This window comes from Electrona antarctica (assembly GCF_951216825.1).
Source record: "Electrona antarctica genome assembly, chromosome: 19".
NCBI classification, from domain to species: Eukaryota; Metazoa; Chordata; class Actinopteri; order Myctophiformes; family Myctophidae; genus Electrona; species Electrona antarctica.
Genome location: NC_136800.1, coordinates 9,536,697 through 9,549,913, shown reverse-complemented (window position 1 = coordinate 9,549,913; position 13,217 = coordinate 9,536,697). Strand labels below are relative to the sequence as shown.

The 13,217-nt window shown below is 43.2% G+C and overlaps 1 protein-coding gene across 3 annotated transcripts in view; it reads right to left on the bottom strand.

Moving 5' to 3' along the window:
• Positions 1 to 4,594: 4,594 nt before the first annotated feature.
• The window catches only part of egfra (epidermal growth factor receptor a (erythroblastic leukemia viral (v-erb-b) oncogene homolog, avian)), an 81,833-nt gene continuing 73,210 nt past the window's right edge, over positions 4,595 to 13,217 (bottom strand). For 2 of the 3 annotated variants that reach the window (XM_079488729.1, XM_079488727.1), the window contains exons 21-28: positions 12,987 to 13,142; positions 12,477 to 12,552; positions 10,608 to 10,754; positions 10,399 to 10,496; positions 9,569 to 9,736; positions 7,880 to 7,927; positions 7,652 to 7,757; positions 4,595 to 7,163 (exon numbers count right to left, since the gene is read on the bottom strand). In XM_079488729.1, the coding sequence (XP_079344855.1) occupies positions 6,817 to 7,163; positions 7,652 to 7,757; positions 7,880 to 7,927; positions 9,569 to 9,736; positions 10,399 to 10,496; positions 10,608 to 10,754; positions 12,477 to 12,552; positions 12,987 to 13,142 (1,146 nt within the window). In that variant the 3' untranslated portion in view covers positions 4,595 to 6,816. Of the gene's footprint in view, positions 7,167 to 7,651; positions 7,758 to 7,879; positions 7,928 to 9,568; positions 9,737 to 10,398; positions 10,497 to 10,607; positions 10,755 to 12,476; positions 12,553 to 12,986; positions 13,143 to 13,217 lie in introns of all 3 variants that reach the window. The other variant, XM_079488728.1, reaches the window with a different exon arrangement.

The window sequence follows — 13,217 nt, the reverse complement described above, 5'->3', positions numbered from 1 at the left end:
TAACTGTCTCTCTCTCTCTCTCTCTCTCTCTCTCTTTCCGTGGCTTCTCTCTCCTCTCTCGCTACAAGACTACACCTGCTCTGCTCGCGTCGACGGTATTTACCGCCGAAGCGTTCAAAAGTTTGGCCAATCGGTTGAGTTGACCAATCAGAATCAGGAATGAGCGGCGTGTCAGCTTGGCCAATCTCGCGGGAGGCCCGTACGTTGAGTTGACCAATCAGAATCAGGAATGAGGCCCGTGTCGCACGCGTGGTGCATGCGTGCTGCGGTCGCGTAGAGGCTACAGTTTAAAAAGGCTCGCAGCGTTTTCACCTCAGATGCACTGAGACTTTCAACAGAACCAGTCGCATTTTGTACTCGCTTAACAGCAACCTACCTGCTCAGCAGCTACATCACCAACTGACCACCATTTAACACAGTTACAGAGAGGATACATCGACAACCACGACAGGAACTAGCGTTTATCTAACAGTGCTAATATTGTTGCTTTTCTGCACTAACTATTTCTAGTTTGTCCACAGGTTTCTACCGACGGAGTCCTGCGTGCTGATCATCGTCACCAGTCAGTTGGCCTCGCGTCTGGCGGGCTAGCTTGAGGTGCCCTTCAACCCTGTGATGGTCACTGGCCTTGGCGTCTTGCGGGCCAGGCTCTAGGTTGCGTCTTGCGCCTGAGCGTTTAGCAACGTCTGTCTATGGGGCGTCTGGGTGTGGTAAGAGGTAAAGTACTCTCCCCACCACTGCAGCATTAACTGCTGTGCCTCCAACTTGGCCTGGCGCTCCATCAAACACAATTGGCCGTGTTTACGGGTGGGAACTTAATCTGGCGATGGATCAAGTGACCGTCCCTTTTGCTGCACTGCAGAAGCTACTTGCAAGTGTGTATGGGAGGATGCACACAGTAGTTTTTGGTGCCAGCAACAGGGACTCAAGGACACTTGGGGCAATTGGGAATTGGCGATGACTAAATTGGGTCTCCTCCCATGGATTGTCGCCTTGATGTTGGCGGAGGAGCTTATGTATTTCTTAACCCAGAGAGCAGGTCATGGCAGGTACATACCGGACAGCTCAAAGGGTAAAGAAATCAACTAAGGACAATCCGTAGATAGAACAAACCTGTGTTACAGAAATCACCACAAGGGTAGCCGAGATACCACCGTGGAGCATGCTAGGAGGTGCGTGGTGGTGGTCTACAACACATTGAGCAGGGACCCCAGGTAAATCACAACTGGTTAACCCATTAAAAGTGTCATTTTAGATTATTGCATTGGATATCAGCAGATATAAAAGCTATTTGTATCTGCTATTTGTGAACATTTTTGAAAAATCTTGAAGATTTGTGGTCAAATGCATATCAATTTGAGAACTACTGATTTAGTAGAATCGGGCTCGGGTGCTATTGGGTTAATGAAAAAAGACCGTCACACTAATTTAGTAAAAACATTTAAAATGTCAGTATAGATTGGGATCTCATCAATAAAAGTTGTATAAAATGGAGGTCCGTGGCTGAATGCTCATCAAACTGGAAATTTAAAAGGTTGAGAATCACTGTTCTAAATTAAATGTCAGGTCGAACTACTAGTATTGATTATGCACTGAATGATTTGAGGCATGACAATGGTGAACTGTATTGAGCCAGTATATGAACACAACCTGTTCTGTGCAGGTGGATGAGGAGCAGTTCACTACCAGCAGTGGGAAGAAGGAGGGAGCCAAGCTGATGTGTGGAGGAGGCGTGGCCATCCAGCCCACCGTGTTTGGAGACGTCGCATGACAACATGACCATCGCTAGGGAGGATTCCACGATCCGGCGTGGAATCAGGACAGACATTTTTCATATTTAGACCTGAGACCATTTGACCCATTTAGGCCTGACCTCAACATTTAAAAAAATCCTTCTAAATCCTCCAGTTTTCTGAAATAAATATTTTCACGATTTTTCAAAAATAGCAGACCTACAAGCTCATAGTGCGCCACTCGGTGGCGCGCTATGAGCTTGTAGATCTGCTATTTTTCAATAGCTAAATTATAACAATGTTTAAAACACCAAAAGGGGTTCCCGCCCAAAATGGGTTAACTGTCCTTTTGCGCAGATCACGCAAAACTCAGCAAAAAGAAAAGGACAATATCGATGGCCTCCAACTGTAAACTAAATCATTAAAAATAAATCACACCCGTGTGAAGTAAGGGGCGCTCTTATCATTATACATCATCTCATGAACAACTGAATTTATGTGGTTTATTGGTTAGCCGATTTGCTAGTCTACATATGACGTAAATCTTCCCTTCATTGTCAATGGCATTTAATGTTTGTGTTGCCACATATTTATGCCGTATTTGGCGGACATTTGACCTAATTTCTCCTTTCATTGTCAATGGCAAATATGAGACTGTGGACAAACTGTCATATTTGAGGCACATATGACCTAATGTCTCCTTCATTGAACTGAATATGTGATTGGTTAGCCGATCTGCTCGTCTACATATCGTTGCTGTCGGGAGGAAACCTCATAACTAAATTTTTTTAGGTTTTAGATTTTCTTTAGCATAAATCAGTGCTATTGAACACCCTTTACGTCTGTGTGTTGTTTCGAAAATATTGAACCAATGGAAAGTAGTAAAAAGTGCTTTGGACAAAACCTCTCCATTGGACCCTCAAAATGTCTACTAAAGCAACTAACTCCACCACCTCTCATGGAAGTAATTGACAATATATAAAGTTACAACACCAACTTTGATGAGACTTTGTTTTAAAAATATATAGTTTTCTTCATTTCCGAAAAATGAACATTTTGGAATTATGAGGTTTCCTCCCGACCGACAGCAGAGATATGACGTAAATCATCCCTTCATTGTCAATGGCATTTAATGTTTGTTGCCACAAATTTACGTCATATTTGGCGGACAATCAGACATATGACCTAATTTCTCCTTTCATTGTCGATGGCAAATATGAGATGTGTGGGGACAACAGCTGTATATACAGTAGGAGAGGCTAGTGCCCCTCCAAAACACAATGACAGATCTGACTTTAATCCACATGTATATTTAAACTATAAGTCTACCTCCAGGGGTCATATGCTGTACATGTCTGAAGACACCTTATTGTTAAGGTTAGAGGTTTGGAATTAATAGTCACATTTACAGTCAACAGTTATATTACAAATGGTTATTTGAAGGAAGCATGAAAGGTACCAAGATGTACCAGGTAAACATCACCCAACTTTCTCCAATAGTGACTGGCTTACTCTTTACCAGAATGCTGCTGCTTGTTGCCACATGCATCCTGCCTTGTTTCTCAGAGAAGTGCACTGTCCAGTCCTGGCTGATCCACACATCCAGAGGAGCAGTGAGTGAGTCTCATTACACTGTCCAGTCCTGGCTGATCCACACATCCAGAGGAGCAGTGAGTGAGTCTCATTACACTGTCCAGTCCTGGCTGATCCACACATCCAGAGGAGCAGTCTCATTACAACCTTTGGTTCAGGTTAAGGGTCAACCTACCCAACATTAAATTGCATTATAAGGCACCTTCCTTTCAACAATGGCTAAAAGGAGTTCTATCATTCCTGCCTCTGGAGAAGCTCAGGTATAGAGTGGACAGAGCCCAAAAAAACTTTGTCCTGGCTTGGAGTGCCTTTGTGGAGTTTGTTGAGGACTTTTCATTTCAGTGAACTAATCCGGACTGTGTCCGACTATGTCCCTGTCTTGACTCTTTTTGATCTATGATTGTCCGCTGCTTTGTCCCACCACTTTTTTTTTGTTTTTGTTTTAGGGGAGGGGCGGAGGTTGTATATGTTTGTGTGTTTTCTTGCATACATGTGTATTGTCTTGTGAAGAAATGTAAAAATAAAGTTTACCCAAAAAAAATGGCATTATGTTGTACACAGCGTTACATGGGCAATATAGTGTCAGTATGACTTCCCCTTTAAAGAAACCTCAAGCAGAAACATGTGTCTGGCATGGTGTGGAAGAGAGAGAGAGCTGGTTTAGCTCTGCTTGCATATGATCTCTACAATGTTCTATGAGGCCGATTAAAAGTAAATGTATTTGGCCACAAACCCCCCATCTCAAAATATTTTGTTCCAGGGACCTCCAGAAGCAAAGATTTTTGTTAAACATGATTGATGAAAAAAGATTATATGCCTATAAAGATTTGCAAATGTTCAAATTGTTTTCAAATAGCAGATCTACAAGCTCATAGCGTGGCACAAAGTGACACATTAGGACCTTGAATATCTGCTATTTCTTAATTAAAGTATAAAATATGGTGTCTAAAATTAGATGCTTTTCCTGTTTTAATGGGTTATAGCGTCCCGCAAAAGAGACTGTGAGGATGGTAAAAGACAGATGGGAAGACTGAATTATTTAACCATTTGCACCCTAGCGTCCATAATAGGCGAACATTCAGGAAAACTAGCAGATCTACTACAAGCTCACAGAGGCATCACAAAAGGCCTGTGGGCTTGTAGATTGGCTACCCCGGTCAATGAAGTATAATTATGCTTTAAGTGGTTAATGAGTGTGGTACTACCGTCTTCACTGGAACCTGTCCTTTTACTGTATAAAATGTACGTTATTACAATGAGATTTCCATAAAAAAACACGTTTTATTTATATTCACTTTGGAATGACATAATTAAAATTCTGGAATAAGTGCATATTCATGTATAAAGTGGCAAAACCATGTACGGATAAGATAAATTGCAGGTGACTATATTGTACACAGCATAATCACTCTTCTCTGTACATGTACCTGTGTGTAAAAATCTGAAAATGTAGGCTCACATGTTGCTACGACAGTATATTCCTTTAAAACTAGGAAGGATATTTGTATTCAAAGCTAATGCTCTTGCAAGACTACAAGACTTTAAAGTAATGAGCAGATCTATAGATGTAGTGTCAACACTTAAAACTCTGTGAAAACAATAACATGTACAGGACTGCATTTAAAATAAAAACACACAACATACAAACAAGGAAAGGGATCCCCAATAGCAGAAACATCTTCTCCAGCTATTTCCATAATATTCTGGAGCCATCAAAACACATTTGTGTTGCTCTGTCTAACGCAATGTTAAAAAGGGAATACCACTAAAATGAATAATTCAAATAGGCTATGCATATGGCTTAGGGCAGTCATGAGAGTAGTAGAGAGTTTAGTCAACTAAAAAACTTCAAAAGAACAGAAAACCAAACTCTCATCTGTGTCAATGAGACATTACATTTGTGGGCTCAGGCAATGATATTTGAAACTAACTTTGTATTAAAGTAGCACTATCAAAGAGTTACATGTATCATAATGAGCAAAAATGCTGAGATATCAGCCTGGATACTACAGTCACATTCTCAATTCCTTCTCATGGGAGGCTAAGTAATATAGGCTAAGCCTTCCATAGGCCTAAACACACTACCGGTAATATACTTGAGTTGGCTGAGAAATGTCTCTCTCCAGCTACGGAAGTTTGATATTGGTCTTCCTAGCCTTCCCTATTCCCTAATCTCACCAGTGTGGTCAAAATGTTGATATAAAAGAAAAAACATATTTAAAAGCGTTTGAGCAAGTGTGTAGACTAAATTTGTTGTTTGCTTCCCCATACATCAGCAAACGTCTGGTTTCTGACTAAGAGAGTCAGTGACTGCCCTAAGGCCGAGCAATATCATATTTAAAAGCTAATATGCAGTGGCATTCCCCTTTTCAATGAATGATACATTGCAACATTAACATTTATTTTCTTATCTCACTGACTCCTCCTCCAGGAAGAGTGTCGTCATGAAGTTCCCAACATTCCAGCCAGCGCTTGGACTCAGGAACGTTCCCCCCTTTCAGTCACTTGACCTCATCATGCAGACACGGAAGATGTCCTGCAGCCCTGCATCTCTGAGCCGGGTGCAGTACTAAAGATGTCCTGCAGCCCTGCATCTCTGAGCCGGGTACAGTACTAAAGATGTCCTGCAGCCCTGCATCTCTGAGTCGGGTGCAGTACTAAAGATGTCCTGCAGCCCTGCATCTCTGAGCCGGGTGCAGTACTAAAGATGTCCTGCAGCCCTGCATCTCTGAGCCGGGTGCAGTACTAAAGATGTCCTGCAGCCCTGCATCTCTGAGCCGGGTGCAGTACTACATTCCGACCAGTCATTGGTCCGACAACGACAACCTATACCTCAAACCCTAACCTAACCATAAGCGCCCTAACCTAACCATAACGGAGCAGCGCATGTTCGCCCACCTTAATGTATTTATAGTGAAACAGTTGTCAACCCTCGTTACTAGTCAATACTGTTCACTGCTGTTTGTTTAAGTTCCAATTCTGACATCTACTGTACCTTAAATTATGTTTTGGATTTAGCTGCCACCCCCCCTCCACCTCTTAAATCCTTTCATGTGATAGTAGCGTCCCCACATTGATACATTCATATCACAGCATTTTGTCTCTTACCCTTTGACAGGGACTAGTGATGTGTGGAGAGTATATCTAGAAGAGAAACTCTCACTTCCATTGAGTACAGGTCTCACGTCTTCCAGCATCCATCAAAGTGACGTCCTGTCCTTCCCTTTCAGTTCAAATGTGATATGGAAAAGGCCTGTGGAATGAGCCGAGCTTCGTGTGACAAGCACAACGACATGCAAACAATATGGAAAAGCTGCACAGCATGTCAATTGCCTCCTCAAGACCGGATACATACAACATAGAAAGCAGTTCATAGTACCACTATAGCTAACCCACCCCCCTGCCAGTTTCTCAAAGGAGCAGGAAACAGTCTCTTATGTCTGTAATGCATATCCTTCCATCCTAAGAGCATGGGGTCCTTCGCCACACTTCAGTCTGGGCCCAAGTACTCTACATTCTCCGCCGACGGGACGTGTCCATTGGTGTGGCTCTTGAAGGTGGGAGTGAAGTCCTGCTGATAGTCTGGGTTGTCTATACTGTTCTGGGGCTGGTATTTCTGAGCGCCGTGGAGCGTTCCGTTGGAGGTGGGCGACAGAACGGCGGGCGCATGGTGGACGTCGTTCAGGTACTCAGGCGGCGAGGTGTCGTTCCTAAAACAGTTCAGGTACTCTGATTCCGTGTCGTCCGAAGAGATGGTGGGCAATATGCAGCGTGGCGGCCCGGGCTGCTGATAGACAGGGTTCAGCATGTCTGACGTTCCGTTCTGGTTCATGTAGTCTGAAAGAAATCGATGATGAGAAGCCAGTCAGCCAGATGACAAACGGATGCAAGCCAGTAAAAGCCATAAGGGTAGTCAGAATAAACCATGGCAGAAGTCTTGGTGCTAGTTCATAGCTCAAGGGGTTGGCATGGCACTTCTGTGCATCAAAGCTCATAATCACTAATATATATGTCCACTAGATGTCCCTCTCGCTCACTACATGACTTGGAAAGAAGTGGGCTCTATTGAGAAATACATCACTTGCATGACTCAAATGAGTCAGCTGAGATTGAGTGAAGGAAAATAATTGAATGTCCGCACACGATATATGTCAAGAACTTGAGAAAAGCCCAGGGGCAAAATGTTGTTTATTAGGTTGAAATAAAGAGGACGGGGAGCAGACATATATTGTGTGCGGACATTCCATTTTTGTTCTTCATTTGATCATTTTTTTGGGTCTTTTTTTAGCTGAGATTGAGGCCTTTGGAAGTTGAAGGATACTTGCCTGGAGCGTATCCTGGAGCTGGCTGGAAGGCCTGGTCGAGATTTTTGTCTGTGGGATCAGGAATGTACCTAAGAACCACACTTCCTTCTCTCCCTGGGAATCCATTCTGTCAGGAATAAGATGGTATTAAAATGAATATGTACTGTGACTCCCTCTTAAAATGCTAGACACAAGAAGGGTCAGTTTCCTTGAATATCATATTGTACAAGATTAACATTATCCTCCTACCGTTAAGCCATTTCTGCCGTGGTATGTTCCGATGCTACTGTTTAGGCTCTGCAACATAAAATATACAAAACTTTCAATGATATCTCTCTGGAAAGGAAGGTCGAGTGGATTCACTCATGCATGTCGAGCAGATCCCTATTCGTTATAACAGACAACTGTTGTTATGTACTGTTGTTTTCGTCTTTTGTTGTGACTTTGTAGATGTGCACAGACCAAAGAAACCAAGCGAGCAGAGGAAACAAGAGTGACAGCTGTGGCAATGCAATTACTTTGAACAAGAGCAGGAAACTGAACACGCTGAGTAGGCAGCCATCTGTAAAACTCTCTAGCACCGCAGAACACTGTACTCTCTCTCACAATGGTATTAGAAAAACAGGCTCATTCTGAGCTACGCCCCCCTTTCTGTGCAGCAACTTTATAAGTAATTCCGCCTGCAAAGGTAATCAAACTTGAAAGTGGCCTAAGCAGGCTTTCAGCGACAGGCATGGAGCCCAGATAGAAATGCCGGACCTACGCTTGGCCTTCTTCACCAAAACCTGAAGTGAAATAGAGGATGTGATTTTTTTTCCTTCTTCTCATTTCGATTCGCTATTAATCATCAAAAGGCCCCTGGGAGGAAAACGTGGGAGATGGAGGGGAAGATGATGAGGGGGGGGGGGTTGGCAAGATGAAGAAGAGCCATGATGGTGAGAGTTTAACTGGATGGGGGTGACAGCAGGCGTTCTGTTTCAGGCCAGACTTCAGCCTAAGTTATACTCCATGTACGACACTGTCACTTGCTGACAAGGACAGCAGATTCTCAAGCTAGTAATAATGCGTGGTATCAGTTCTTGTCGGCAAGCAACACTGTCACACTACGGAGAGGCTTTCCACATACGTTGGACCTTCAATTCAAGTCAATTAGTTCCATGCATCAGCATGACAGTGAACCTACAGATAGGGCTGTTTGGGTCTAAGCCAATGTGTTCAGCTTCTGCGGTTTGAGGAAGAAACTTAAATGCTGCCGACGAGCTAAAATACCTCATTAAATGTCCAGCTTCAATCTAATGCAGCTGAATCTACACTATCTACACAGGCTGAGGCAGCAATAAAAGTTTGCCCGTAAAAAGCAAGTGATAAAATTGAGGTTGTGGGTTCTGGACTCGGTAATAATATAATAATAACGTTTCCACTATAGGTTCCTGTTGAAATCCATATGTGATTAAAATATGTACCCGGGCCACAGCTGGCAAATGTGCCCTGTCTGAGTGTCTCATAAACTAGGGGCTGTGGACTGGAATTTAGTTGACACAAAATTCCAAGTATGCTTTCTTCTGACTGAAATTAAAGGCCTAATCTATTGCTGCAGATAGCTCCTCCGGCTGAAACTCTAATTACTCCGAGGCTTACTGCGTTTACATTGTGGTTTATTGGATTTGGTTGTTTCTCTCTGAAATGTATTGCCAGTACATTTGACATAGTAGTCAAGATTGACAACGTGTGACATGTGTGCATTTTTAGATTTCGCTTTGATATGCCAGACCTGCATTTGACTGATGGCTCAATTAAATCAAATCAAATCAAATATATACAAATATAAAAGATCTCACGTCAAACTACTGAAAGACAAGGGACCCCAAGGGGCTATACTGTGTGACCCGAAACGAACACAAACTATATTATTATTACAGTGCTGTACTGTAAGCTTACCGCCGAGTGGAGAAGTGGCGTGCGGGAGGTGCTGGGGCTGTTGAAGAAGCCATGCTGGGGCACCAGGTACTCATCTGCATCCACGGCATCCTCCATGTCCTCTCCACTGATAAGGCTGCGGTACAGTTTGGTGTCTGAAGGACTCGGCAGGTGCATCCGGTCATCGCCCTGCAACAGAAATACAGTAAGGTACTATAATGGGACTGCACTGCATGAAGCAAATCATACGAAAGAAACTGTATATGTTCTAATCTATGGCACTGTTTCCCAAACGGTGGGTAAGTAAGGAGGAGTCCCATTTTTTTGGTCGCAAACACATTTTTATAGGTCCCTTGATTTTTTTCCTACATTTTGTTTTGAATTATTCTTAATATTGCAAAAAACATTTCCAAAAAAGCATTTTTCTTTCATGAATTCAACCCAGTAATTTCAGGAAGATAATAAAACCTAAGAATTTCCATAACGCACTTTGCACCGCGTCTGCTATTTTCACTAGTCTGTGTCCCGAAATTTTCTCTTTTGGGTCACAGGCTAAAAAGTTGGGGAACTGTTCTAAGGTCAACCTTAGATTTGAGATAAAAACTTTCGCTCTGAAAGAATATTATATTCCAAATTTGCGCCACATTTTTCAAAAATAGCAGATCTACAAGCTCGTAGCGCGGCACTCAGTGCCGCGCTATGAGCTTGTAGATCTGCTATTTTCCAATAGCTAAAGTACAACATAATGCTTAAAACACCAAAAGGGGTTCCCGTCCTGAATGGTATAATAATATAGTTTGTGTTCGTTTAGTTTCTAAGGTTAACCTTAGAACAGGCTGGCAAAATGATACCTGAATGACGAGGTAACGGGGAGGATCTCGCGCCATCTTCGTGAACTCGGCCATCAGCTCCCGGAAACGAGGTCTGCTGTCCGCGTCGATCATCCAACCTATAAGACATGACACAGATGTTATTATCCTACATGTGGTCTACACTACAGAGTAGCAGCAACGCTCTTTCTGGCGTGCGGCGTCTTCGACGGACTTCCACCAAAACTCACATTTCACCATAATCATGTAGACGTCTATGGTACAGATGGGTGGCTGAGGCAGCCGCTCCCCTTTCTCGAGGACCCCGGCGATCTCACTGGCTGGAATACCGTCGTAGGGCTTGCTCCCGAACGTCATCAGCTCCCAGACGGTCACACCTAAAGAAGGAGACAATATGATGTAGTAGTGTACAGTTGGGTGCCACCGATATTGTCCCTTTAGGCCTGACCTCAAAATTTAAAAAAATCCTTCTAAATCCTCCAGTTTTCTGAAATAAATATTTTCACGATTTTTCAAAAATAGCAGACCTACAAGCTCGTAGCGCGCCACTCGGTGGCGCGCTATGAGCTTGTAGATCTGCTATTTTTCAATAGCTAAATTATAACAATGTTTAAAACACCAAAAGGGGTTCCCGCCCAAAATGGGTTAACTGTCCTTTTGCGCAGATCACGCAAACCTCAGCAAAAAGAAAAGGACAATATCGATGGCCTCCAACTGTAGCTCACTGCTGGTACTTTAACACTATCTTTGTCAAGAACGCCGGATCCCGTTTTTCTCTCCACCACCTGCCTCTGACTGCCAGAACGTGAAAATCCGTCTTTAATTTAATTTAATCCAGTAATTAAAATTTATATTTGTCCTTTTTCTTCTCTAAATGAGACAACCTGGGATGTTTAGGACCTTATAAAACCTGAAAACAAGCTATGCTAATGCTGTTGCTACCGCCGGGCGATGCTGCTCCTCCACGCGCAAGAACAACAACAGCTACACATCAGATACACGTCCTAATTAGTCATTACTTCTTTGGTTTTTCACGCATTTTTCTGGCACTGGCTCCACGTTTTCCTCTAAAAGGGCTAGCATGAGCTATGCATGTGTTAAACTCCCAACATGCCAGAATCCAAGGTGAGGAGTGGGTGCCCGCTGGCCAAGTGGTCCAGGCGCATGCCATATAAAGGCTCTGGCCTGACAGCGCGCTGCATGTTCGAGTCCCGTTCATGACGACCTTTGCTGCATGTCTCTCCCCTTCTCTCTCTCCCTCTTTCCTGTCTATCTTCACTTGATGCTATCAATAAAGGCAGAAAAGCCCAAAACAAATCTTTAAAAAAAATAAAGAATCCAAGGTGAGGAGTGAGGACTGAGGACCTTGAACTCTAGCATGGGAAGAAAAAAAGTGACAAAGCGACAGAAATGTAGGTTTCCGAAATATCCCACAATATCAACAAGCTGAGGAGTTGGCCGAGGCAGAAGGAGTGGGAGTTGGCAGGATATTCTACTGAAAAGGGAAGAGGCCTGTCATGCTGCCAGAACCTGCTTGATGTGTTTGCCTTGTTGAGCGGAAGGTATGATCAAACCCCAGGAAAAAAGAAGAAAAAGGTTTTGGAGGCTGGCCCACAGACAGGAGCTGTGTGTTTCCGTGAGAATAATGAAGGTATTATTACATGTGTGTTTCTGAATTGAAAATATTGTTTATGTGAGCTTCTGAAGTGATATTGCCCACCTGAGATTTGCTTTTGTATAGTTTTTTTTAATAGAACTTGTGTCTTAAAATCCCAGATGCTAGTAAAACGCTATTCCTTACTCCCCCGCGTGGAATTCATTTTGACGACTGTGGTAGTACTGGATCCAGCAACAATATTTTTTTGTATCTGAAGTTACAAAACCTTAAAAGGACTACCGCACAATTTCCTTCGTCACATGCTGTTAAAGCACTTGAGCGAAAATAAACATTTCTCCGACACACCTGTCACCAAGTGCACTCTGGGTGCAAAGGACTAACTGTTCTATATGTCTGACATTGTGCAAGCTTTCAAGTGCATTCTGGGACACAGTGTATGGTGACAATTAGAACAGAACATGTCAAGACTTGTGTCACTTACCATAGCTCCATACGTCACTCTGGTGTGTGTATGTCCTGTTCAGGATAGATTCAAGTGCCATCCATTTGATTGGTACCTGTGCAAAGGGGAGATTTATGAACTATACAGTAGAGATTGTCCCAAATGTGTCTAAAAGCTGTATTATGTTACGGCAGAAATGCCTGCAGTAGACAATAAAATATCGCAAGGAGAATTACATTCCCTACTTTGAAATTGGACGCTTGACAAATTAGCCAAATGATAATAAACTATGCAAATCACATTACTCACAGAACATCTAATCTAAATTAAAACCAGCAATGTAGTGATAAACACAGTTTTAAGCCATGGAGCAAATTTGATTCCTTTACAGTGAAGGGATGAGGGATGCACACAGAGCGCATTTTTCGGATTTTTAGCGGCGTTTCTCCATCGGTTTTCCGAAAAACGCGTCCAGTGTGCAACCACCTTAAGTCCTCTTTATGAATCTATGCACTGTATACTGTGCATAGATCGCTTTGTCCAACCAACCTTTCCTCCATCTGCATGATACACCTTCTCGTCTGCATTGAGGAGCTTGGCCAGACCAAAATCAGTGATCTTCACATGTTGAGGAGTCTTCACCAGGACATTCCTGGCTGCCAAGTCACGGTGGACCAGGTGGCGCTCCTCCAGGTAGTTCATACCCTAATGTCAAACAAAGGTGAAGTTGCGGTTAAAATGAGCAGTCTGGCACGGTGCCCTGTGTTCAGTGGCCCCGTT